We start from the raw sequence: 25,459 nt of genomic DNA, 5'->3' as shown, positions 1-25,459 counted from the left end.
TTTGTTGTCAGCACATTCAGCTATGTAAAGACAAAAGTATGTCATACGATTAGTTAGTTCATTCAGATCTAGGATGTGTAATCTTAGTGTTCCCTTTATTATTTTGAGCAGTGTAGTTTTCTCTCCTGGGAACTATTTTAGTTTAATCATTGTCTCCAGAGGTTTCAGCACAGAACAGACATTATTTACTTGTGCATTCGTATTGTGCAATACGATTGGGGCATTTGTATTCGGGCAAACATGAAAACGAACACAAAGAGTGCGTTTTCATTGTTCAGCCCGAATACCGAACATACATACATGGCGGCGGCAGAACGTAGATGAAGACACACAAGACGAAGAATCTTTGTGTTCGTCTTCGTTTACTTATCTCCCTGGTCCCTTCCCCATCTAGCCTACCTTATCTAGGCAGCATCGAAGGGGTTAACGGGAGAGGAATTCCGTAGGTTCGCCGACAGGAGTTAAAGAGCCGTGCAAACTACTCTATTGGTCGCCTGCAGGGGCCTCATCTGGGATCAACCAATTGGTTGATGCCAGAGGAGGCCCCTGTAAGCGACCAATACACTCACTAGGAGTTTGTCTAGGAGTAACAACAGCCACAAAGCAGTAGACCAGACATACCTACAGGGTGCTGGGTACTGAAGCACATAGTGGGTAAAAATCACCCCCACTGGTGCAAAAACCATAGGATGTACTATTACGTTCTTGGTCATCTAGAACATTTTTATAGGATGAAATAGAATGTCCTATGGTTGTGAACCAGCAAAACATAAATATGCAAATGTCAAAGCATTGTATAACAGCAAGAGCTTGATTATGACATATAAAATTCCATTCATGTAGAAGCCTTTTAAGCAGTGTTTAGTATAGATTCCAGTTCCAGTAAAGTTTCACTCAACACGTGGTTATCTGTGTTATTATCAAATGGTGTTAGCAGATTTATTCACCGATATGTTTAACCCACTCCCAAATAAGGAAGAGAGGGAACATGTATATGAAAAGATACAACCTGAAAAATACCTTCTTTATAGTGTGGAGGCATTGCACAAAAATAACCCATATTGTAAAAAAAATTATTTGTAAATAAACCGTAGACTTATAGAATAAAACATATAAAAATAAAAAAAATGAAAGGTTAGCAGGATCCCATACTAAGGAAAATCCCTTTAAGCCTCCATTAAACATTCTTTGCTTTGAAAACTGAGATCAAAATTAAGTACAAAGACATAAAACGATTTTCCTAATGATAGAATTAAAAGACATAGGAAAGCACAGTATGTATGAAATCAACAGTAGCAATAGCTAAGAATATTTCTTTGTATTAAGTACTCGTTGAACAGCAGGCTGTCCATGAGCAACAATTTAAAGAACATATCTGGCCAAAATAAACTCTCACAAAAAGATAAAAAAAGGAAAAACATGGGGGAGTGATTCACCAGTCATTGTGTGAAACCATGATACTCTGTAAATGTACCATAAAACTAGGATAATCCTTTGACGAAAAACATTTCTAAACCTTGACTTTCATACTGCGAGCTACATAATGTTTTTAATGACCTAGAGCTATATGTAGCACTTAAAAGTATCCTTCCGTACATTCTTAAGGGAAGAAAGGTGAAATTAGTGCTAAACTACGTAGTAACAGTTTCAGTTATTTATATTATTAAACCACTTAATAAATCGACAAGCAGTGATCCTTCCTATATGCGAAAAATCCAGAACAGTTGTGACTTCCCATCATGATCTTTCTGACATTTATACTAGACAAAAGGTCAGAATTCTAATGTACAATAATAAATTCTCCATGAAGCATTATACATATTTTATGTATCCACGAGTTTGATGTTCAAAAGAGGGATCTTTTTAAGAGAGACCAAATCGTAGAACAGAATCAGACTGAAGCCCGTGGAATAAAAAGAAAGGAAAACACAGATTTATTTGGAAAAGGGGTGTCATAGCTGTGGGATCACACCAAGTAAAATATAAGATGTTCTTTGTCATAAATCTTGGTTGTATAATGAGGCTGGTTACTTACAATCGAGCAAGCACTGCACGTCGTTTTTCAAATCTTGACCTCTAATTATAGGAGGGTCTGTTGTTATCTTGGTTTAATGCTTTCCATATCTCACAAAGCACAGTACATTTTCATACATTTCTTACTTCTTCGTTAAGTAGCTCAGCATTCAATTGTTCTTTTTTTTCTGTGAGTGATGAAAATCTTAATGATCTTTTCTGTGTTTTCTGTAGTCAACATAGCACAGTGGACAGTGTTTCATCTACATGCATAAAAAATTCAACTAAGCATATCGCATTTATTATTAAAGGATTGTGTTAATTGGTAATACCCCCATGGTATTTGTTAAGCACTTTAAAACTGCACACTGGGTTATACTTTTTTATAATTTCCGAAATCTTTCTGAAGTTGAGATAAATGTGTTAATTTAAAAATAAATTATGTCACAAACAGCAACTTGGTATTCTTTTTGTATCTATCAATTCCATTATCTTCAGTACAATCAGCTGAACACTAATTGCATGTCATGCCATTACAAATCAATAGTTGGTAACGGGTCGTTTCTAAAGAACGAGAATCAGGTTGGCATACATTATTCTACTTTGTGAAATATTCAAGTTATTGCATTGTTTCTGTTAACTAAATAATTTTTTATTTTCATTTTAGTGGGTGCTTATAAAAAATACAACAAACAGGGTAGTAATTAAAACAGTGCTACTGTGTATACTTTATGTATGTGCCTCTGGCTATAATACATGTCCGGTTGCATTTTGTATTGTTCGTTCATGGTATAGGTTAATAAGGGCTACTTTTCAGAAAATTCAGGGCAGGTGAATTTTAAGACTATTCATTTGAAAGTACTCCATGGAAAGAGAAATGTCAGGAGTCCTATTGAACCATAATGGGGTAGGCAGCCTTGGTAACAAGATGGAAACAGGTCGGGAAATACCAACCAAGTGTAGCTTTGTAAGGTCCATACAGCAATAGTTCATCTTTTATTTGATATTAACTAGGTGGGTCTGATGTGAGCCAGGCATCTGTTCCTGGGTACCTAGGGCTTTGCTGACTTTCAAGGGATCAATATTTGTTTCTTATGTATTGTCACCTTATTTAATATGAGACTAAAAGTATGAACATCATTCCACAGTTCTTTATGCTAGTCACTTCTCCCTAGGGGTAATCTCAGAGGCCAATAGCTCCATGACACCAGATTAGTAGAGGCTGCGAGTCCCCATACTGTAGTAGACTTACTTGATTTGTAGTAACCTGAGCTGTTCCACAACTGTGATAAACTGTTTTATATAAGTGCTCCAGAGCCCCAAGCTCTTTAATCTGGCATTGTTCTTGAGAATGTTAGCGTACACTATTCAGAGTGAAGGCTTCATATCTTGTGACATTAATTCTTGAAAATCACTCTCAGAATAACACCAGTGCTGGCCCTGCATATACATAATTAAAAAGGTTAGATGAATTGTGTCAACTTACTCTAATATATAGCTTCATCTTACTGTAACACATGTACAATTTACTGTGAATAAGAACTTTAATGCATTCTCTGATTTGTAGCTGCAAGCATTAACCTACACATAATGCAGAAGTATTGCAAAAGTTGTCCACACACCCCTTATTTAAGTTGAAAACCCCAATTCCATTGACACAAACAAGATTGTAAAGTATTTTGGAAACTAAATAAGATTGGCATTGTCAGGTTGAGTTGTAGAGGTAACCTGACTGTAGGAACTACTAAACACGATTTTACTGACTGCCCCAATAACTCCACTCGTATAAGAGCACCTTCCTAATGCATCATATAAAGACTAGATCCTCAAAAAATGAAAATATCAGGGCAATTGAAGAGTTGATCAAATCTGTATTAGAACATATAACCACCTACATAAACACCTGGTACATTTGGTTACAGTTCACTGCATCTCAAGAGGTTAAACTACTTCTGAGCTTGATCTTCCATTAGGGCTGCTGTCCCTTACCTTCAGTTTATCCCAACTCTTTCCATCCAAAACATTTTGTCCACCCCCCCACTCTTATTTTTGTTCCCTCAGAATCTGTGTGTGTCATTTTGAAAACATTTCAATAAACTCTTCGCGAAAAGTCAGATCCTTGATCGGCTCCCCTATTCCTGACGAGTCATTTTAACTCTCTATATGAATACAAGTTGTTAGACCAACTAGCTAAAAGTTGGGTTAAGCATGGACTGTGCTGACTAGTGGATAGATTAATTGCTTCATTTCATACAACTCACATTAGCATCATAGTTTCATTTTGGAGTGTTGGAATAATGATATCAGGTCATGTTTGCAAGATTAACTATGTAGTGTGCAGGACATTGTCCTTTTTGCAGAATTGGATTAGTAAAAGTGTTATACAGTGTTTGCAGACTTTTTTAGAGCCTGGGGTTATAAAAGTGAGAAAAAGCAAATTGACACGTTTTGACAAGTTTTACAAAAGTTTCTAAATCATCAATGTTCAAGATTACAGTGCAATGTATAAACATTTCTGATATGGATTAAGTTCCCATGATACTAAATTTGGAGTGCAGTTTCATTCTTGCTGCCATGTTGTTGTCCAACGACCATGGGAACCATAGTTCACAATGCTGAAGATCAGACATAATGACAAAAGACCAACTCAATCATAACACCCATTCATCACGAACTAAAGGGACTGCATACATTATACAAAGAACAGGCGTTGCAGAGGCAGACTAGAAACGTTGTCTAAATGAATGATGGTATATTATTCCACACCTGCCTATAGACATACATTGAGTTGCAAAGTGGTAAAAGTGGTGAAATCACTGAAATGTTAATGTTGATGGTTATAGTTTTCCAATTTGCTCTAGATTTATTCTAGATTCTTAACCCTCTTATTTCTAAACAGCGAGACAAAGCTACTATCTCTAATGTATTGCGAATCTTGCTTTCCAATTGTAAATATGTCTCTAAGACACCTTATAGCCTTCAGTGCTCTACCAAAAATGAAAAAAAGACTGTCATCCTTAGTAGTAAACCACTTCCCTTCATACTTTGGTTATAATTGGTTGTTGTAATGCTTTGTCACCCCAGGTGTAATTATATGAGGTATATATTCTACATATTCGTCATTCAAGGTGCTATATTAATTAAGTTTAATGACAAGATAGACTTTTCCAAAATGTAAAATGTTTTGTTATAACAAATACATGATCTGTGAAAGTAGGAAAGTGTAAGAAAGTAAATTCTTATCTGAGAATTTCTTTTCTTGATCACTTCTCGTAGCGCTTGAGAGGCTCCACCTATCCAGAAACTTCTGGAAAGTCGAGTGGTTCAGACTCCATTCTCCTGGCAGGATGGGTCTTCTGCTGAGTTTCATAGCCTCGGATAGGTAAACGCCGGTCTAAAAGATTGGTAATAAAACCCAATGAGTTCCCAAATGAGCTCCCTTTCCGTAACCACCACGAGTGTTGCCCACCACAAGCATATTGTAACTCCAAAAGATCTACGTGTTGGGGGACAACAGGTGTCCCAAGCGATGCATATATATAAATGCTTTAGACATACATTTTTAACTACATGATATGTACTTATCTCTTTGAAGTAAAGACCGTGATTAAAATATAATTTCAAAATAACAGCTGAACTTTAATATTAGCCCCTGCTGTCAATATATATTAGACTGGTCCCAATATATAGATATATATATTAGACCCTGCTGCCAATATATATCTATATAAATATTAGACCCTGCTGCCTATATATATAAATATTGGACCCTGTTGCCAATATATTTTATATTGAAAAAGAATGGACCCCAGGAAAGCATTTCCTTGAGCCACGCTCCACACTTCCTGGCATGAAATCACTCCCTCCGCTCCAGCACAAAAAACAATATTTGCCACACTGACTGTAGATTAGGGGAAGACTGTACAATGAGCACAGAGTGACTTAGACATAAGAGGGGACTGGAAAGGCAGGTAAGCAGTCTCCCCATGTCCCCCTCCCAAACTCAAATCTACCCCCATGTGTCCTCAGCCCCAGGGGATTACCGTGACAATCTCACATTGTCATAACAGAAGATCTAACTAAGATGTAATCGTATATATATATATATATATATCTCTTTCATTGTTATTTTTTCATCCATAACATGCAATTTCTTTCATGTGGCACAATCATGGCATTGCACTCAGCTCAAATATAGATTTCTCACAACTTGTGGGTACCGGGTCTGGTAGGAGTCTCTGTGCAGGGACAGGTTCAGACTCAGGCTCATAACCCTGCATGGGACGAGCCAGTATAGAAGTGCCTGATTGCAAAAGGCAGTCGGCAACAGCTTTAGGCTAAGTTTCCACTTGGTTTTTTTTTTTGCTAAAAATGCCCATAAAAATGCCAATTCAGCCACACGGCGTTTTTTTTGTGAATAAACGCTGCAGCCAGATGTTAGCTGTTCTTCAATAGGAAATCGCACAATGCCATATCCACTTGGCGTTTTTCTGTTTGGCGTTTTTTCAGTCCTCTTTGGCGTTTTTCTGCTTTTTTGGGCTCTGTGGCAGGTTTTTAAAATCGCAGCATGTTGACACTGGAGTTTTTTGCAAGGAAATCTTGGAGTTTTTCTCCAATAGAAGTCTATGGGAGAGAAAAAACGCCATGAAAAAGCCATGTGGGTTTTGCCTTGGCGTTTTTTTTTCCACAGTTACAATGCAGAGGATGGACCCAGTATCTGTGTGTCCTACGAGAAATAGGCTGGAAACAAACAGTTTCACACAAAACGAAGTTCATATTGAATTTTACACCATTTGGAACAAACATGCCATTACAAACATACCCAACTGGATCCTGCGTGCCAAAAGCAACAGCAAACAATTTGCAGCATCATTTGGGGCCAATCTTCCTAGAGGAGCAGACATTCGGAATAAAGCATGCCTTACAAACCACAGAAAAGAGACAAAAGGGTCCGCCGGGGCGTGTTTAAGTAGAACTCTACCATGGAAATGACATCAGGAGGGGGCAGATACTTGCCATTTATCCTAACCCCTTTTAGCTGGGTGAAACTTCTAACTTGTAAAGGCTGGAAAAACTGCCTAAGGTCAAAAAAAGCAATTTCCACAGAAAGGCTAAAACGCAGGACAAAAACCCAAGTGGAAACCTAGCCTTTGGCTTCTTTCTAGGCACCATCTTGAGGAACAGGACCTGCAGACAGCTAATAAACTCCTACCCAAAAAGACTGATTGCTGTAAAAAAATCAAAAAGTGCTTCAACAAAGTATTAGTTTAAGGGTGTGCACACTTATGCAACCAGGTTATTATGACCCATCCTTCTCACTCTCCTTTCTTTTTATCTTTCTCCCTTCTCTTTACTTAATTTATACTTTTTCTCTTTATCTCTCCTCCTCCATCTCTTTGATGTCTCCTACTCTTTCAATGAGATTGCTAGTTTACGGGTGTGCACACTTATGCAACCAGATTATTGTGAGTTTTTTTTTCCATTTGTTTTCCCCCCTCAAAGGTGGAAAAAGTTCTGACATGATTTATCTTTGTCTCATTCTTTAAAATCACAATAACCTGGCATTTTAACAGGGGTGTGTAGACTTTTTATATCCACTGTATGTATGTATATGTATATATATATATATATATATATATATATATATATATATATATATATATATATATATATATATATACCTAATGCATCGGTTTGTCTTAGTCTTGTCAATTCTCGTCTTGTCCCTTGAATATATGTATTGTATTAAGCGCTGCGTACATTGTTGGCGCTATATAAAAAAAAGATTATATATATATATATGTGTATATATATATATATATATATATATATATATATATATATGTATATATATATATAAATAAAAACCTTTCACAAGTGAAAAGAATAGTCGGTTTATTAGCACAAGGAATATAGTGGTGAGTGTGAAGGGTTCTGTCATTATTACTGGTGGCCCTAAAGGATTACTTGAGCTACGTTTGAATTGTTTTTATTGAGAAAGTATAAATGAAATCTGGTCCATTGAGAACTGCTTTGAATTCTTTATTTTGTGTGTTTTTTTTATCCTTTTGTATGGGAAAATTATATGTGTATTAGTCTTACAAGATGATCATATTGTTTCAATTTTATTGTCTACAGAAGGTGAGTTTTATTATTAAAACAAATTATTTTGTAGTGAAAATATTCAACAATTGGAATGACACAAGCTTCTTGATTTACATGAAATCATCTGTTATGCTTTTATTCAGAGTGATTGAAGCAAAAATTCCCAGCATTGGCTTTGATTTTAAGCCAAGTACCAAATATACATATGGTTAATTAAATCATTACCTGTAAGTAAAACACATAATAAGGGTTAAGTTAACATAAAATATTAAACTAACATACTAACATGGCCTCCTAAGAGATTACTTGTTGTTCATATATATATATATATATAATTATTTTAATTGATTTTTCTTTATTGATTTTTCCTTCTCACTTATCTTTCTCCCTTTTCTTTATTTATTTTATACCCTTTCTCTTTATCTATCCTCCTCCATCTCTTTGATCCCTCCTACTCTCTCATTATCTCCCTCATTTCTCCTCATCTCTTTTGTTTATCATTAGCTCATCTCTCCCTTTTCTCTTTATCTCACCTCTTCTTTCTCATTAACTCTCCATTTTTTCTTTATCTTTCTTCTTTCTCATTCTCTTTCCCTTTTCTCCACATCTCTCAGTACCCTCCCTTTCTTTATATCCCTCTTTTTTATCATCCCTTATCTCTCCCTATTCTCATTAAATCTCTTATTTCTTATTATCTCTCTATCTATCTTCCTTCTCATTTTCTCTCCTTTTTTCCTCTTTCTATTTTTCTATGTCTCCCTTTCTCACTAGCTGTAGCTTCTCCTTTCTTACTATCCATATCTCCTATTTCCTCACTATATCTCTCCGTCCTCATTATCTATCTATCTATCCATTCTCTCCCCATCTATTACTTTTCCCCATCTCCTTTTAAGCCTTCTTAGACATTTGCTTCAGTACTCATATGATCTCATATACCATGACTTAGGGTCACTTGCCAGCACACATCACGAGGGAGCATTGTAACAGAGATCTGTAAGAACAGACTCTGTGCTTCCATGGATAGGCACAAACATGTTTCACCGTGGATGTTTTCAAAACCAGCTGGATCAGTGGAGGACACCATCATTTGTTTTTTTTATTTAAAACAATCCTTAATAGTTTTCCTTGATAAAAAATTAATGTATTAATTTAATTTAATCTAATGTATTTATAATAGAATCACTCTATTCCCTTTATAAAGCCCCAAAAGTAAACATACTGTAAAACTATGCACTTTGCAAATAATGATGCCGTAATTTAAAAATGTTTGAAAATTGTAAAAAAGTGATATGGCTGTGAGTAATAAAACAAAATCAGTGATGAAATATAACATTTTGTCACCAAAATAAATCAGCGGAGCATTAAAAACAAATGCTTGTACTTTAGTTAAAATTTTGCCATTCAGGATTTTTTAAATGTATAAAAACTTATATAACAGCCCAAGCATCTATGTACTCTTTCCATAAAAGAACGCAATATATTCAATCCTTCAGGGTCCTTATCAAGGCTGCTCAAGACTCTGTTTGCCACCTTGTACATGCGCCACACAATTGTGGACAGGCCTAAGGGTTGCCAGGTTGCTGCTGTGCAATTTAAACATAAATACTGAAAATATAAGCAGCTTTTCTGTGTTTCTTACAGGAATCAAAGAGACATAAAAAGAGAGATCAAAGGGAAAAGAGACTACAAGAAGTAGGCCGGAAAGGCAGCAAGAGAAAAAGAGGATAGAAAAGGAGAGGGATGTGAAAACACAGAAACAAAAAGGAAATGAGATATAGTAAAAAGCTATTATACAAGCAACCACTGCATGCCCCCTTTTTTTTGGCTGGTTAGAGGTATCCATCATCTCACCAACCAGCATACCTGGAAACACTCCAGGTTTGACCCGGTGAACGCTGCTCCTCCGGTTCTCCGGGTCAAGACCCGGATCCTCCGGGTCGCGGGAGCGGAGTCTTGACACGCCCCACTCCCCGCCCATTTTTTTCCTATAAATGTCGGTGTTTCCCACTACCATCAGCAGAGAAGTCCCCAGGTATGCCAACTAGCCCTGTTCTTCCCGCAGCAGACAATCCAATCGGCCTCTGGTGAGAGCCAGCAGGGTGGAAGACACTACAAATTGCAGGCCCTTGGTCTTCACCTATGTTATTCTACCTTGGTTCAATCCTTAATATGCTATGTTCATAAAAACCTCTTCCATTATTTGAATCCAGTAATTTTCCCCCTTTTCCCCCCGCCCACACTCTTAAATCACCATTCACCATAGTCATCAAAACCTTTGCATAATATGTTATGTCATAGACTCAATCCTTTTTAAAATATATAAAATATAACGAGCTTGCTGACATGATGCCGAAAGTGAATAGGTTTCTGATGGATATACAGAATCTAGAGATAATTTAGATGCTCATTCTAAACATAGCTCTTTTAAGTAACTAAGCTGAAGCATGACACAAACAATACCTTGTTTTTTATGCTTCGTCCTTTAGCACAACATTGATAGCACCACTTAACCTATAAGTCTAGAGCAGAGCTGTATTTTACAACAATATTATTCTTGTATTTTAACAAATAGCATGCATGACTAATATCCCAAGAACCTTGTACAGCAGGAGCTTGATAAATCGGAGCACCAGAATTGTACTAACGTAAATTAACATAAGTTGTCAACGTAATACAAGTTATCAGATGGTAACCTTTTGACTTTTTAATGCGCTGTGATTTCCGTTGCCTATTTGTATTGTGGTACTCAAGGCAGTTTGTTATTTTGGCTTGATCCTAAAAATGTATCTTATTGCCCTCAGATCGTTGTCTATTCTTTTTATTTGTCTCTTAGTTCCCACTGCATCACTAATAAATTAGATTGTAGGACAACAACAGCTTAAGCCATATGCCTTCAATTTATCTTTAACTCTCACTTGCTGAGAACACCACCTGGTACTGCCAAGTGTAGACTTTTTTCTTTCTGTTAGGCTATCAATCTCAAAGCTATCAGACCTAGCTCTGTTAAATTTGTGCTGATTTGAAGCAGTATTGTGATATATGTCCTTTGGGCTTTTGGGTTTGGCTTCACTTTTTTTTTTCATTCCTCTTTAAGGTCCGGCATAGTTGTTCTTTAGTAGTTCATTAGAATAAATGCACATGGCAGAATCTAAAACTTACTTAAGAAAAAGCTCATGGGAGAAAAATTCCAGATGGATAATCAATACACTTGCTAAACAATTTTTGCTCTATGGCATCATTTGGTTATAAGAAAATGTTGGAAATGCTGTAATTTTTTGGCACAAAAACACAGCCGAGTGGTGGTATCAGGACCAAATGTATAAAGTCAGAGCAGCGCAATCTGGTAAAATGCAGCATCGTGGTCATGTTTTATCCATCCCCTGCATTGATTAAGCAAGCAGACAGCAACCTTTTATGAACTGGCTTAACTTTAATGAAACTTATTCTTAGTGGCATACACAGTTGATGTTACAATTAAGGCCTCCCGGCTAGTGCAAATGGACCAAAAACGATTCTGGCAAATGTTTTATTAGTTTTTGACCCATTCAGTTTCAGGCAGCAAATAACGTTCCCTGCCTATTCCGTTAGGACGAAAATCTGGGGGCATTTGTTAATTTGGGAACGAAATTCATTGCTCAGTGCCTGCAATCATTCTCATTCACTCTCATACACTCACTCTCTCATTCTCGTTCACTCTCTAATTCACTCTCTCATGTTCTCTAAATGTTTCCGCACAATCCTCCACGAAAAGTGGAGGCGCCCTATGATGAAGTTCCACCAAAATGATGGTGCTTTCAATGACATCCTCTGCCCTGAAGTTCGGAAGAGAGGACGGCACCGGAAGCGTTCGCACCAGGTTATGTCCGATCCTCCAATCACGTGACAGGACGTCACTCAAAGGGCCATTATTTTGTCCTAAGGTGTACTTTCTCCAAAATCCTGCCAATTTCAGTGACACCCCCCCTATTGGAAGATCAGGTGAGAGGACGTCACCAGAAGCATCTCCATCTTGGCTGAAGATCCAAACTTGCACTTCGTATGAATCTGAATGCACAAGTCTAATTCTGCCTGCCAGTGAAGTCTTGTAGGATATTTAATAGGGGTTTGGTCTGTCTTCATCAAGATCAGTAAACCTAGGAATACTGCATATTGGAATGATTGAATTTGATGGACTTTTTTTCCCTCAAATTTACAATGCAACTAGGCAGTAACCAAAAGTAAATATTTTTTTCAGCAGAAGCTAATTAACAGAGGCTAGAGGGGATTGAAAATTGCAGGTATTAAGCAAAATAAAGTATAGGTACCCAAATCTTTTCACAAGTATTTGGTACATGTCAGTTTTATGAATACCACACTAACGTGTATATCAGGAAGCATCATTCTTCATGGAGTTGGAAAACCAGTTATATAGATAGTAGGTTTTCTGTATCGGTGAAAGTAAAAAATACAGTGCTTTAGATTTTAAATTTAATATGTAGAAACCTTTGGTCTGGTTTACATTTTTATGACTTTTTATACAGAATTCCAAAGTATAAAAGACTGGCAAACAAATGTAATCCGTCTTAATGCTTTTACATTCTTCCCTTTATAGATACAGAACGACTTTACTCAGTGGTATTTCAAGAAATCTGTGACCAATTTGGAAAAAAGTACACGTGGGATGTAAAATCCTTAGTCATGGGAGAAAAAGCATTGCCTGCTGCTCAAATTATCCGCGATGTTCTTGACTTACCTATTACTGCTGAAGAATTATTGAATGAAAGTCGTATTAAGCAAGAACAGATATTTCCAACAGCATCCTTAATGCCAGGTAAAATGTTTTGTTTTGATGGCTCTCGGTACTACTAAAAGTATAAAGGTAACCCTGATCATGCTAAGGAGACAGGAATGGAACCATCTAGTATCAGAGGAATGTAACTCATTTAACTGGCCAGATGAGACAAAATGGAAGACTTAATAATGTCATTGTCATGGACAGCATATCTGAAATAGCTAATATATATTTACCAATATATATATTTATAATATATATATTTACCAATATATATTTACAGTACCGTGAAAAAGTATTTGCCTCTTTTCTTCTATTTTTGGTTATTTGTCACATTTAAATGTTTTAGATCATTCAACTAATTTTAATATAAAACAAAGAAAACAAAAAAGTAAGCACAAAATGCAGCTTTTAACCCCTTAAGGACAATAGGGGTTATTACTCGTAGTATATTGTGGGACAATGGCTATTTTAACATTTTTCAGTGTTGCTGTTTAGCTGTGATTTTCTTCTTTCTCATTTCGTGCTCCCACACATATTATATATTGTTTTTTTCAGGACAAACAGGGCTTTCTTTAGATACCATTAATTTTATCATATCATCTAATTTACTATAAAAAAATGATAAAATATGGGGATTTTTTGTTAAAAAATTACATTTTCTCACTTTTTAAACAAACTTTTACTCATCTGAAAAACGAATGAAAAAACCTGCTAAATAGATTCTACTATTTGTCCTGTGTTTAGAAATACCCAATGTTTTTATGTTTTTTTGCTTTTTTCTACACATTATGGGGCAATAAGTACAGGTAGCGTTTTGCTATTTCAAAACCTTTTTTTCCAAATCTGGTAATTCTTCCCCCCATGTGCCATTTCGGGTATCTTTGAAGCTGGCCAATGCAATTTACCCCATCAAATCATATATTTTTAAAAACTAGACACCCCAAGGTATTTGAAATGCTGGTATTTTAACCCTTTTCATGCACTATTTTTACCACCAGCCTTTGTGAAACTTTATGGTAGTACATTTTTTTTGTATTTTTTTCACACATGTACTTCAGGTATAAATTTATCGCTCCTGGTATATGTCCGTGTCAAACAACACCCCAATATGTGTTCAGTAACATCTCCTGAGCGCAGTGATACCCCCCATGCATGGGTTTGTAGTGTTATTTGGGAGGTAAAAGGCCGCCTTTGTGAGGTGTGTATTTTTTTGCCATTTGGACATCTGATCCTACTGCCCCCATGTCCCATATTTGGGACATCTTTGTACCCGGCTAATTCAATTTACCCCATCCACTCATGCACTTTTTAATACGAGAAACCCTATGGGCATTTGTAATGCCAATATTTTAACTCTTTCCATGCTGGAATTTTTGTAAAGATAAAGAATTTTAGGATTTGCTTATTAATTTTTAATTTTTTTTTGGTGACAGTGGGGATTTTTACATGTTAACATATTATTTTTATTTTTAAAACATTTTTTAACAATTTAAAAAAAAAAAAAATATTTTTAAATTTTTACTAATCACTCATTAGTGAGCTGGGCTCCATTGACCTTGCATGGTTGGATGCAGTACCTGCATTCAACCTGCAGAAGGAGCTCGAGAGTTCTCAAGAGGGCCTGGATAGACCCTCTGAACTCACATCTATTGTTGATGCCATCCTGTGAATGACGGCAACGTCATTTACAGGATGGCACTTGTGGTTGCTCCTCGGAGCAATCACAAGGCGATCGGGGTAGGGGGGTAGTGTTACTTAGGAATTCCGATCGCTTCCTAAGCTGTTTTAACCGGGCGCCGCCGCGATCTTAACCGGGCGCCGCCGCGGTGATGCAGCTATTTAACGGCAGCCCGTACATGTACGGGCATTGTCGTTATCTCGTTGCACGGCAACTCCGTACATGTACGTCGATTGTCGTTAAGGGGTTAACAGTCGATTTAATCAAAACCTGTATCACCCATGTGAAAAAGTAATTGCCCCTAAATCTTATAACTAGTTATGCCACCCTTGATGACAACAACAGCAATCAAACGTTTGTGATAACTGGCAATGAGTCTTTTACATTGCTGCAGAGGAATTTTGGACTACTCTTCTTGCCAGAATTGTTTTAAGCCACATTGGGGTGTTTTCAAGCATGAACTGCCTTTAAAAGGTCATGTCACAGCATCTCAATCACATTCAAGTCATGACTTTGAATAGGCCACTTCAAAACCTTGTGTGCTGGCTGCATAACTCAACTGTGCTTGAGCTTTAGGTCCTTGAACTGATGGCCGAAAATCTCCTTCAGGATTTTCGAGAAGAGCAGAATTCATGGTTTTGTCAGTTATGACAAGTCGCCCAGGTCCTGAAGGTGAAAAGCAGCCTCAAACCTTCACACTACCAACTACAGTGTTGGTATGATGTTCTCATTGTTGAATGCTTAGCTTTATGACATATGTAACAGGACCCATGCCTTCTAAAAAGCTCCAATTTTTACTCATCAGTCCACTGAATATTATCCCAAAAGTCTTGTGGGTCATCAAAATCCAGTTTGTTTTTTTAGCAAATGTGAGACGAGCAGTTGTGTTTTTTTTTTTCAGCAGTGTTTTTAACATTGTAAATCTCCCATGAATGCCATTTTTGAACAATCTCTTTCTTATCGTGGAATCTTGAATACTGAACTTAACTAAGGCAAGAGAGGTCTGTAGTTCTTTACATGTTAGTCTGGGTTAATTTGTAACCTCCTGGATGGTTTTGGTAGGCTGGCTGGTTATCTTTGTGTATAATTTAAATAGTTTGATGTTCTGAAACATTTAAGTGTGAGAAATATGAAAAAATGGAAAAACAATCAGGAAAGGGCAAAAACTTTTTCACAGCACTGTATCACTGCTTTATATTTTGTCATAGCAGTGTCCTTTTCTGTTTTAGTGTGAAATCATTATACGCTATTTTACTTATTCTGTGGCTGCATCCCAATGCTACAGATTTATTGAATAAACCATCATTCAGAATTACCTGGTATTTGTGAGTGTGGTAAGTAGTTAGAATACTAGTAATAAAAAGGAACACATTAAAATATTTCTTTAACATACAGAGAAGTAGATAATATCTCTGTATTGATTAGACATTTAAAACATATTGAATGGCTAGCACAAAACAGATTTTTGGGAATATGTGAAGATATATGTCACAAGCAGAAGTTAACAAAAGTCATGCCTTGATCTTCTGTAGCTGTACCAGTAGACCAAGTTATTGGGATATGATGTTATACACTGGTGCCTAAGTAATGTATTCAGTGAGTCAGTAAGGGAAAAAAGACATTCTGCACACTGATGACCATATTTCAGGGTTTTAGAAGTGTATAATTTATATGGCCCTTCCAACATCTCCTCTGTTTCATTCTGCAGTAGCCTTTAACAGATTTTTACAGTGCATTGCTGACTCCAGATTTGTATTTTGTTTTTGTTTTTGTGAGTTTATCTCCCAATCCTCCCCACACACACACTTACATAAGGTGACTGGACCAGTCAACAACAATGAACATGAAAAGGGAAATAGAACTAAATAGGAGAGGACAATAATGCAGAAGGGTGAAGGGCTGCTTCCTTAGCACTTAGGTTGAGTTTAGCTACTTGGTCTTAAAGAGGCTAACATGACAAAGTTCTCCCCAACAGTTCAGGGCCCTAGGAAACTGTCTTGTCTAACTTTGACGCATGTAATGGGCTTCTAATATATATTTAGATGCATGGTTACCTTGGGCTCTGTTCCAGTTCTGACCCAAGGCAACACCTGCAACCCACGTCTCTGTTGTCAAATGCCCACACTGCAGAGCAACAGGTTATGCCATGTTAACTACATACTTTACCACAGCAAAATGATGACAATTATACCACCCTTCAGCACATAAAGTGTTTAGTGGCTATTATATACTTTTTTCTTTATCTTTCCTTTCTCAGAATAGGAATATTTATATTTAATATGTGAGTTTATTTTTATGTTTTTTTTACAATTTACTTGCAAAGGATACAGCATGGCCTACTTAAATCACTCAAACTTAAATCAAACTTTTGACATAAAAGTAGAATATTGTGCAAAACAGAAGAAAGCCAAATACTAAATTTAGTAAACCCACAGGCAAACTAGAATTGTACAATTTTTACTGTTTTTTTTTTTAACAGCTTTTCACTTATTTTTAAGCAACAAAATTGAAATAGAATTTACTATGTTGTTCCTCCAAAAAATACTGTTATTTTTACGATTTTCAAAAGAAAAAAATAAATATTTTTACACTTCACACATATGCTTTAATTACCAATGAACATATTTGTATCAACAACTGGCAAAATGCATTTAGATTAAAACTGTATGGGTCATTTTAATGATTTTGCTTCATCTATGATGTGTTTTTTATAAACCCATTACCTTAACAACTCGCTGACCACTACTAATGCATTATGGAGGAAATAAAACATCAGAATAGTATTAGCACTTATTCAGATCATTCAAATGATTTATGGGTGTTGTCCCATCCATTGAATTTAACATTTTTATAACTAAATGCATCATTGGAAGCAATATTCCTAGTACTGATGAATGATCAAACCCTTTACAGACTTTTTAATGATGTTTAATTTGGTGAGATAAAATGCACCATCACTGGAAGCCATCACTTAGTGAACAAACCCTTTGCTTAGCTGAATATTCAAATCACCAATATTATTGATTAGATGTCCAAAACTGGCAGACGATGACTTTAAATACATGAACTGTGCATGTTCCAGGGCAACTTGAATTTTGGCAGGCCCCAATCACGTGAGAGAATGTGAGAGCTTGGTATTTTCTCATGGTGACTTCTTCTCACAGTACAGAAGAGACCTAAATATTTCATGTGAAAATTCACAAGTCAGTATTTGAAATATTTTTTGTATTCATGTAAAATATATGTTGGTTAGAAGGTGCCATTTCATTTTATATAAGCTCAGTGCGTTTCAAAATGCAACCCTTTAGACAAGTCGGTTAAAAAATTAAGCACTGCAATACATTCTTAAAATTATTTGAAGAAGTTTTAATTAATTAACCCCTTGACGACAATTGACAATCACTTCTCACAAATGGTGTTGCTGTAATGCCTTGATGTCGGAGCATTCAGCAACACTGAAATCTGAAGCAGGAGCCTACTCTGATTGTGCCACTTCATATTAAATATGGCACAGGCTGACTTTTTAAAATTAAGTTAGTCGATAACGAGGCATTCAGCGACACCATAGGGTGCACTGTGGCCGCTCCGGAGAGTCGCAACAACAGCCATAATGATAGACTTTGCCTCTCGCAAGATGGTAATGCCCATTAAAACAAGTTTCTAAGAACTCTGCGCTCCCCTGCAGGTTGAGTACAGCTACTGCATACACTGCTCCCAAATATGGCCTACTAGCCCCCAAACAACAATAGAATCAGTGCATGGAAAGAGTTAACATACTAGCATTTGTAATACACTGGGGTGTCTAGTTCTCAAAATATATGGTTTGATGGGGTAAATTGAACTGACCTGCTTCAAAGATGTCCCAAATAGGATAGGGTGCAGTATGACCAGATCTGGAAAAAAAATGGTCTTGAAATTGCAATATGCTACTTGTATTTATTGCCCTATAACTTGCAAACAAAAACCTAAAAACATTGGTTATCTCTAAACCCAGGACAAATATTAAAATCTATTTGGCAGATTCTCTCATTAGCTTTTGTAGACGAGTAAAATATTATTCAAGTAAAAGTCAGAAAAAGTCCCTTTTCCCAATTTTTCACCATCTTTTATACATATTTATATTTTTATAGTTTATTTATATGATACAATCAAAATAATGTATCTACAGAAAGCCCTTCTTCTCGAACAAAACAATAAAGAACTTGTGTGGGTACGGTAAATGTGAAAGAAAAAAATTATAGCAAAAGACAAACACCGCAGGAATGTTAAAACAGTCACTGTCACAAAAACAATTCTGCCCTTAAGGGGTTAATGTTGTAACTTGTGTATACAGAACAAAAACATTGCAAAGCACGTCTTAAATAGATTTGCCTTGTCCATGTTTTTCTACTTTCCTAATTGAATAACACAATGGAGCATGCATCAAATTTAATTTACATTCTTGGTTTTTATCTTTTTACTTTTCTAGATTTTGTTGATTTGCAAGATGAATACAAGAAAAGGTCACCAGTTTCTTGATAAATTCTATACGCTAGTAAATTAACAAGCAAAATTCTACCAATTCATTTGTTTAGATGAACAAAATATATTGCTTATTTTAGTGTACAGTATGTGGTCACAGAAAATTTAAATACATAGAAGCTTTAGCTTTAGTAGGCCAAGGTATTCAAAGACAAAAATGTGGAGTCACATAATTTTTAAAGATCCTAGAGTTTTTTTATATTACAGGTGAAAAAGAGATGTCTTATGTGACCCTGTACCTTGATTTTTATATCTTGGCCCTCCAAAACACAGCTTTCAAGGACTCTGGATGGAGAAAGCACAAATTTAGCATTAGCATAAATACATACATGATTCCTAACTTTTCAAATAGTCAAAATAGTTTTCAAATGCAGTCATGAAAGAAGTTTACACTACTGGAAACTACAGTAATATATTTGCTTGAAATTCTGAAACAGGGAAAAAAGTCAAAAGCTTTTTATTGCTGTTTCCAGTAATATTTGCTTTTTCATCATCTGTAACTTGCATCTTAGTACTATATGCTGAATTGCTTGTATGTGTAACTCAGATCTCCTTCAGTTTTTTATAGGAGCATAGAACTGTAGCCCTGCATATTCACCCAATAACCAACAACATAAAAAGTCAGCTAAAATTAATCAGGACTGGATAAGTCACATGGCACACTGCAAAACCAGTGTATACTACTGGTGCCTATGTTTATATTACAAAGATAACTTATTCATATCAATGTGTGGGTATTTGCATGGGTGTGTACGTATATGAGTATTAGTGTACATATTTGTAAGTTTGGTATCATGTGTGTAAGCATGAGTGTGTATGTGTGTTAGCATCAGTGGGATGTGTAAGGGTGCATATTGGCATGTGTGTGTGTTAACATGAGCATATATGTGTAAATGTGTATGTTAACAAAAGTGTATGTTAGTTTACCAGTGTTGGAATAGTTGTGTATGTATGTCAGAGTGTGTAAAATGTGTGCCAGTATGTATGTTACGAAGAGAGGGCTGCAAGAGACTGATGGGACTTCTTGGCTTTGCCTGCCCCAACTGGTCAAACGGTGCCAGCCCTCCCCACACTCCTTCTGCATGCTGTGTCTGACTGATCCAGCGTGTAGCACACAGAACAGAAGAAAAAACACCACTTCCTCTGGTAAGTGGTGTCGGCAGGAAACCAGGCAGGCTGTTTGAGGGCAAAGATGGCACAGACCAGCTGTTTTAGGGCACCAACACGCTGTTTTGGGACAAAGATGGCATAAGCAGGGATGAGCTTTCACTTTCTGGCCCAGGGGGAAAGTAAAGCCAAGTAGCCCATCGGCCATTTGCCCCCCCAGCAACATATGCACTGGCACACACATGTACACAAAGTTACACACTCATGCTAGCACACATACACATGCTTACACATACTTACTCTAACATACACTTTACTCATACACACTAACACACACCTATACACTCATGCTAACACACACTCCTCATATTGCTTAAACATTCATGATTGCACACGTACACATTCATGCTAACACACACACATCTATTCTAGCACACAACCATTTACACATACACATCCATGCTAACACACAAATTCCCTCTCACTCCTTGCTTACTTAAGGCTATCTGGAGCTTGCCCCACCTCCACACATGGCTAGCCCTGCTAGTGCAAGCAATTTTTATGCACTACGCATTTTAGCACTCACCAGCCCACTTTGTGGCTGAGCTGTTGTTACTCCTAGATGTTTCTAGTTCACATAATACTATGACAGTGCCATCCTATGACAGTGCCATGTTTAAAACCACAGTGCTCTTCAGTATGACCCATTCTACTGCCACCAATTATCTATAGAGATGGCTTGATCTTAAACATGTGTTAGCAATGAGTGTGGCTGAAATATCTATATCTCATATTATTGAGATATAAATATCTATATATAAAAAGACACCAGCAAAACACAATATCACCAAAGGGAACCGGAAAAAAACGGCAAAAGATAGGACAGGACCCACCCACTCAACCCATACTCACCCAAGGACAGAGCCACCAGGGAGGGGAGAGGAGGGAAAATACTCACCTCCTGTCTTTATTAAAATTATAATTATTCGGGCATCAAGACTAGAATAATTTCCAATTTTAAGGCAAGACAGGAGGCTTCCTATTTTGCAGTTTTAACGCCTGAAACCAGAGCCACTGCAGCCGAAGACACTGGACAGAAATAAAAGGCCCGAAAGGTAGAAGCCCGAGTCCAATCTGCCGCACGCAGAATGTCCCCTAAAGCACCCCCAGCCCGGAGAGCGCCGGAAGCTGCGGCCCCCTAACTGAATGGGCCCCAAAACAGGGCTCAACCCCAGCCAAGGAAAGAAGCCAACGAACCCATCTGGCCAACGTGGGAGAAGAAAACGCGCGAAACGGAGACACGTAGGAGATAAGAAGCTGAGAAACCAAAGGGGGACGAACGGATACCGTGCGGAAAAGGTAAGTGCGAACGCACCTGGCCACACAAAGGTGAGGATCCTCCAGGAGGTAAGGATAAGAAACAGAGGAGGATAAAGACTTAGTCCTCCGATGAACCCGAAAGAAGATACTCTCAGGAGAGAAGGAAATGTGATGGGCATCGAACGCCCGAACATCCGACACCCTGCAAAACGATAAGAGACACAAAAGGGTGGTGAGTTTCGCGGACAACTGCCAAAGAGAAAGGGAATCATTATCCGGCCAGTTCCGGAGAAAATCCAGAACCACCGCCACGTCCCATAAGGAGTCATAGCGAGGGGCCATAGGCCGAGACAGACGAATACCCCGTAAAAGGCGGCACACCAAGGGACCCCTACCTACCGGCTCAGCCGAGAAACCGATATGACCGAACGAGATGGCCGACCGAAAGACATTAACAGTCCGGTACGATTTGCCCGCTGAGAATAATTCGGCCAGAAAATTTAGAACGCAGTCGAGAGAGGCCGAATGGGGATCCACACGCCGTCCCAGGCACCAAGAAGCCCAACCTTGCCAAGCCGACCTGTAAGACTTTCGGGTACCTGGAGCCCAAGATTCGCGGAGCAGGGATTGAGCTGTCTCCGATAGACCCGAGCCTGCGCAGGGTCCCCCGAGATCGTCCAAGCTACGAGAAACAGGCAACCCTCTAGGACAAGGGGGTGAAGCTGACCCTCCGGGCCGACGAGAAGAGATGGAAGGGACGGGAGAGCCAGAGGGTCGTGGGTCGACATCTCCAGTAGGGCAGGGCAGCAGGGCTGTGAGTGCCAAAGGGGGGTCACTAGAACTAGAGAGCCCCCGGTTCGACGTAGATGGTGAACGACTCGCGGGATGAGGGCGAACGGCGGGAAAGCGTAGGCGCCGGAGCGCGGCCAAGGTTGCGTAAAAGCCTCTGTCGCCTGGGCCTGGGTCCGGGAGCCAGCTGAAGAAGCTGCTTTGCGCCTTTCCGTCGCGATGGCGACATTTGCATTGCCTCAGTGCCCAGTCTCTAATGATCTTAGGATCCAGGGGTGTAGCCTGGAGAAAAGCCTTGTCCGCCAGAGACAGGATCTGTGTAACTGGGCCTACCAGATCCAGGAGCCCTGTTCTAGATCCTTCCTAGGGTCTTTCTTATTAGCGGCCAATAGGGTGACAACATTGGGGTCAAATTCAGGGGTGACCGCAACCTTGTCCGGAATACAAGGTCGGGGGCATTCAGCCCTGAGTTTGGCGCGAACCTCCTTGGGAAGGGGCTTACGCAACCATTTATGGATATAAAGAGCGATATGCTCTGGAGGCGCCCATTCGGTGGCCCTGGGATGGCAAATAGAGGTGGGGTCTAAAAGGGAGGATCCGGTAGGATCTAGAACCGACAGGTCTGTAGCTGTGGACGCCATGTGTTGCGAGATGGATGCGCCTGAGTTATGCTGGAGGTCGGACAGGTGGGGCTCATCCACCAGGTACTCACGGATGAAATGCGAGTCTACATCTCTGGACGAGGCCAGATTCAATGAGGCCTCAGATTCATTGGAAGAATCAGCCCGCCACTCATCTACAATCGATAATGGCTCCTGCAGCGTACTATCCTCGCCAGCCAGCCGGTGGCCAGAGGTATGGGGAGCCTCAGACAATTTTGGGCGTTTGGCGGGGGCCTTGCCTTTGCCAGCAGACGCGCTGCTGCCCTTCCACGGGCGTTTAACATTGGCATTCTCCTCGTCTGATTTATCAGAGTCAGATTCTGAGGGAATGGTAACAGGCTTAGGGGGCGCAGGTGTAGGCCCTTGAGTAAAGTTGGCTGCCATTTTTTACATAAATGAGTCCATGGAATTTAGTCTCCAACCAGGCCATAAAGGCCTCTTGAGAAGGAAGATTATCCTGAGACATTATATGGCTACTACGGGAAAATAAACATAAGCAAACCAACACAATAGTAATAGGTAAAAAGGTTAAACAGGTAAGAGGGCAATAATAAACACCAGAAGAGGATAGAATAGAGAGGGAATATGAAAAATATAGAATAAGCAACTCAAATGAAGCAAAGAAATACTGGGGGGGAAAAAACACCACAAAAAAAAAAAATAAAGGGAGAAAGAAAAACTCCCAATATAAATATATTTGACTGACCTTACTAGCCGTTGGTGAGCAGCAAAGAAAGAGGAAGAAGGGGGATCATTCAGGGTTTATATACCTGTCTTATGCTGTTTTTTATTGGTTGTTTTGTATTTGTTTATTAACTCTTTTTTTGCTCCTGTTGGTGTCAGTAAAGGAAGTATTGCAAAATAGGAAGCCTCCTGTCTTGCCTTAAAATTAGATTGTTACAATTGTCTTTTGTATGCTATTTTATTTTAAAATATTGTAAACCATTCAATTATTGTAAGATGCCATTGGTTTTAATTTGGTAAAATGTTATTGAAAGAGGATGAATGGGATGGGGACAAACATTAGAAGGGAGAATTTCCCTAAAGCATTACCCAAGGTTGAGGGGTGAGATAGGTGTCCCACTTTGAAACTTGGGACTGTTGGGTTGAAAGGCTGCAAGTTGGAGAGCAGAGGATTGACTAAGGAGAGGGGGTGCTTTTAAAATACATCTCTTTCCACTGAGGAATCTGAACATTTAAGTGGTTTGAACTTGTTCTTTTGTTGTTCAAAGCAGAACATGTTGAATCAGAACAAACTGCTGTCTTGAACATATGTCCTTTTACCTAACACTTCACCTTTGCTGCAGAACATGTTAACAGTTAACAAAAATTAAAAAGCAGAATTTTAAATGTAACAATTAGGCTTTGCAGGCTCCTTTCAAAATAATGTACTGAAGATTAACAACACAGCAAGCCAGATAAGTAATAACATTAAGCAAAAAACACTTATTTCTAGCAAACCAGAAAAATACTATTATTATTTTAAATTGAATTGTTATTATTTACACTCACTGGGAACATATCAATTGGCATATTGCAAGAAAATGTGCCAAAGCAATGAAGTGTAAAACTACTTCTATCTAGACCAAAAGTTTCAATGTTTTATATCGATCAATGGTCAAAAAGCTCTAAATGTTCCTTGTAAGTTGATTAATGGAAAAAATAATTTATTTTTTGTTTCCCTATATTTGAATATTTGCTTTAATTAGGGGCTTATTTACTTTTATGAAGGGCCAGTCACAGGGAGCTTATCCTGCCAGAAGGGCTGAGCTCACTCTGTATAATAAGTGGTGTATTTACCTTGGGTGCTGCCTTTGGATTGACTTCCTTCATGGCAGCTTTCCTCCATACAGAGCACTAGGATATGACATCATATTCCAAAACTCTGTGTTTATAAGACATGCATAACATTAATATGAAGTTGGTCCTCCTTTTAATAGCTTCCACTCTTCTGAGAATGCTTTCATCAAGATTTTGTAGTGTTTCTGTGGGAATTTTTGCTCTAGCTCTAGCCCGCTAAACTGCATTTTTTTTCAAATTCTTTATTTTAAATTGTATATTTTATATTGAAACAAATGGAAACTGTGGAGATGACTTCCCAAATCTCAGTCCAGTCTGATTTCTCTAAGACTGAGTCCAACTCGGTTTCCCATTTTACAAAGTAGGGCAAGAGTGAACTGCACTTTTTATGGCATATTGCATGTTAATAAAATAAATGAGTAGGAATGTTTGTTTTTTTCAAACACTTTCATTGAGAAAGAAGTATTACATTTATTTTTTCTAGAAATTAATTTTGTTTTTTCATTTACCTATGTTAAAGAAGCTATTGTTTCTCAAACTTTATATTATAATAGAAATAATGAATGCATTTTTTAATAAAAAATATTAACATTATCTGTAAGAACAATTTTATTAGTGTTAATACCATGAGCAAGTTCTGTCTTGTAATCTTGTATATCTCATTTATTTTTTCTTTGTTTTTTGTTAAAG

The 25,459-nt window shown here is 37.9% G+C and overlaps 1 protein-coding gene across 1 annotated transcript in view; it reads left to right on the top strand.

The window, feature by feature from the left end:
- LOC149280146 (pseudouridine-5'-phosphatase-like) overlaps positions 1 to 25,459 on the top strand; it is a 90,344-nt gene that overhangs the window by 26,544 nt on the left and 38,341 nt on the right. The window contains exon 2 of the mRNA XM_089500767.1: positions 12,710 to 12,928. Within this exon, the coding sequence (XP_089356893.1) occupies positions 12,710 to 12,928 (219 nt within the window). The remainder of the gene's footprint in view (positions 1 to 12,709; positions 12,929 to 25,459) is intronic.

This window comes from Sceloporus occidentalis, unplaced genomic scaffold, assembly GCF_023333645.1.
Source record: "Sceloporus occidentalis isolate IW3139 unplaced genomic scaffold, rSceOcc1.0.p SCAF_159, whole genome shotgun sequence".
Lineage (NCBI taxonomy): Eukaryota > Metazoa > Chordata > Lepidosauria > Squamata > Phrynosomatidae > Sceloporus > Sceloporus occidentalis.
This window is presented reverse-complemented; position numbering and strand designations above follow the sequence as displayed.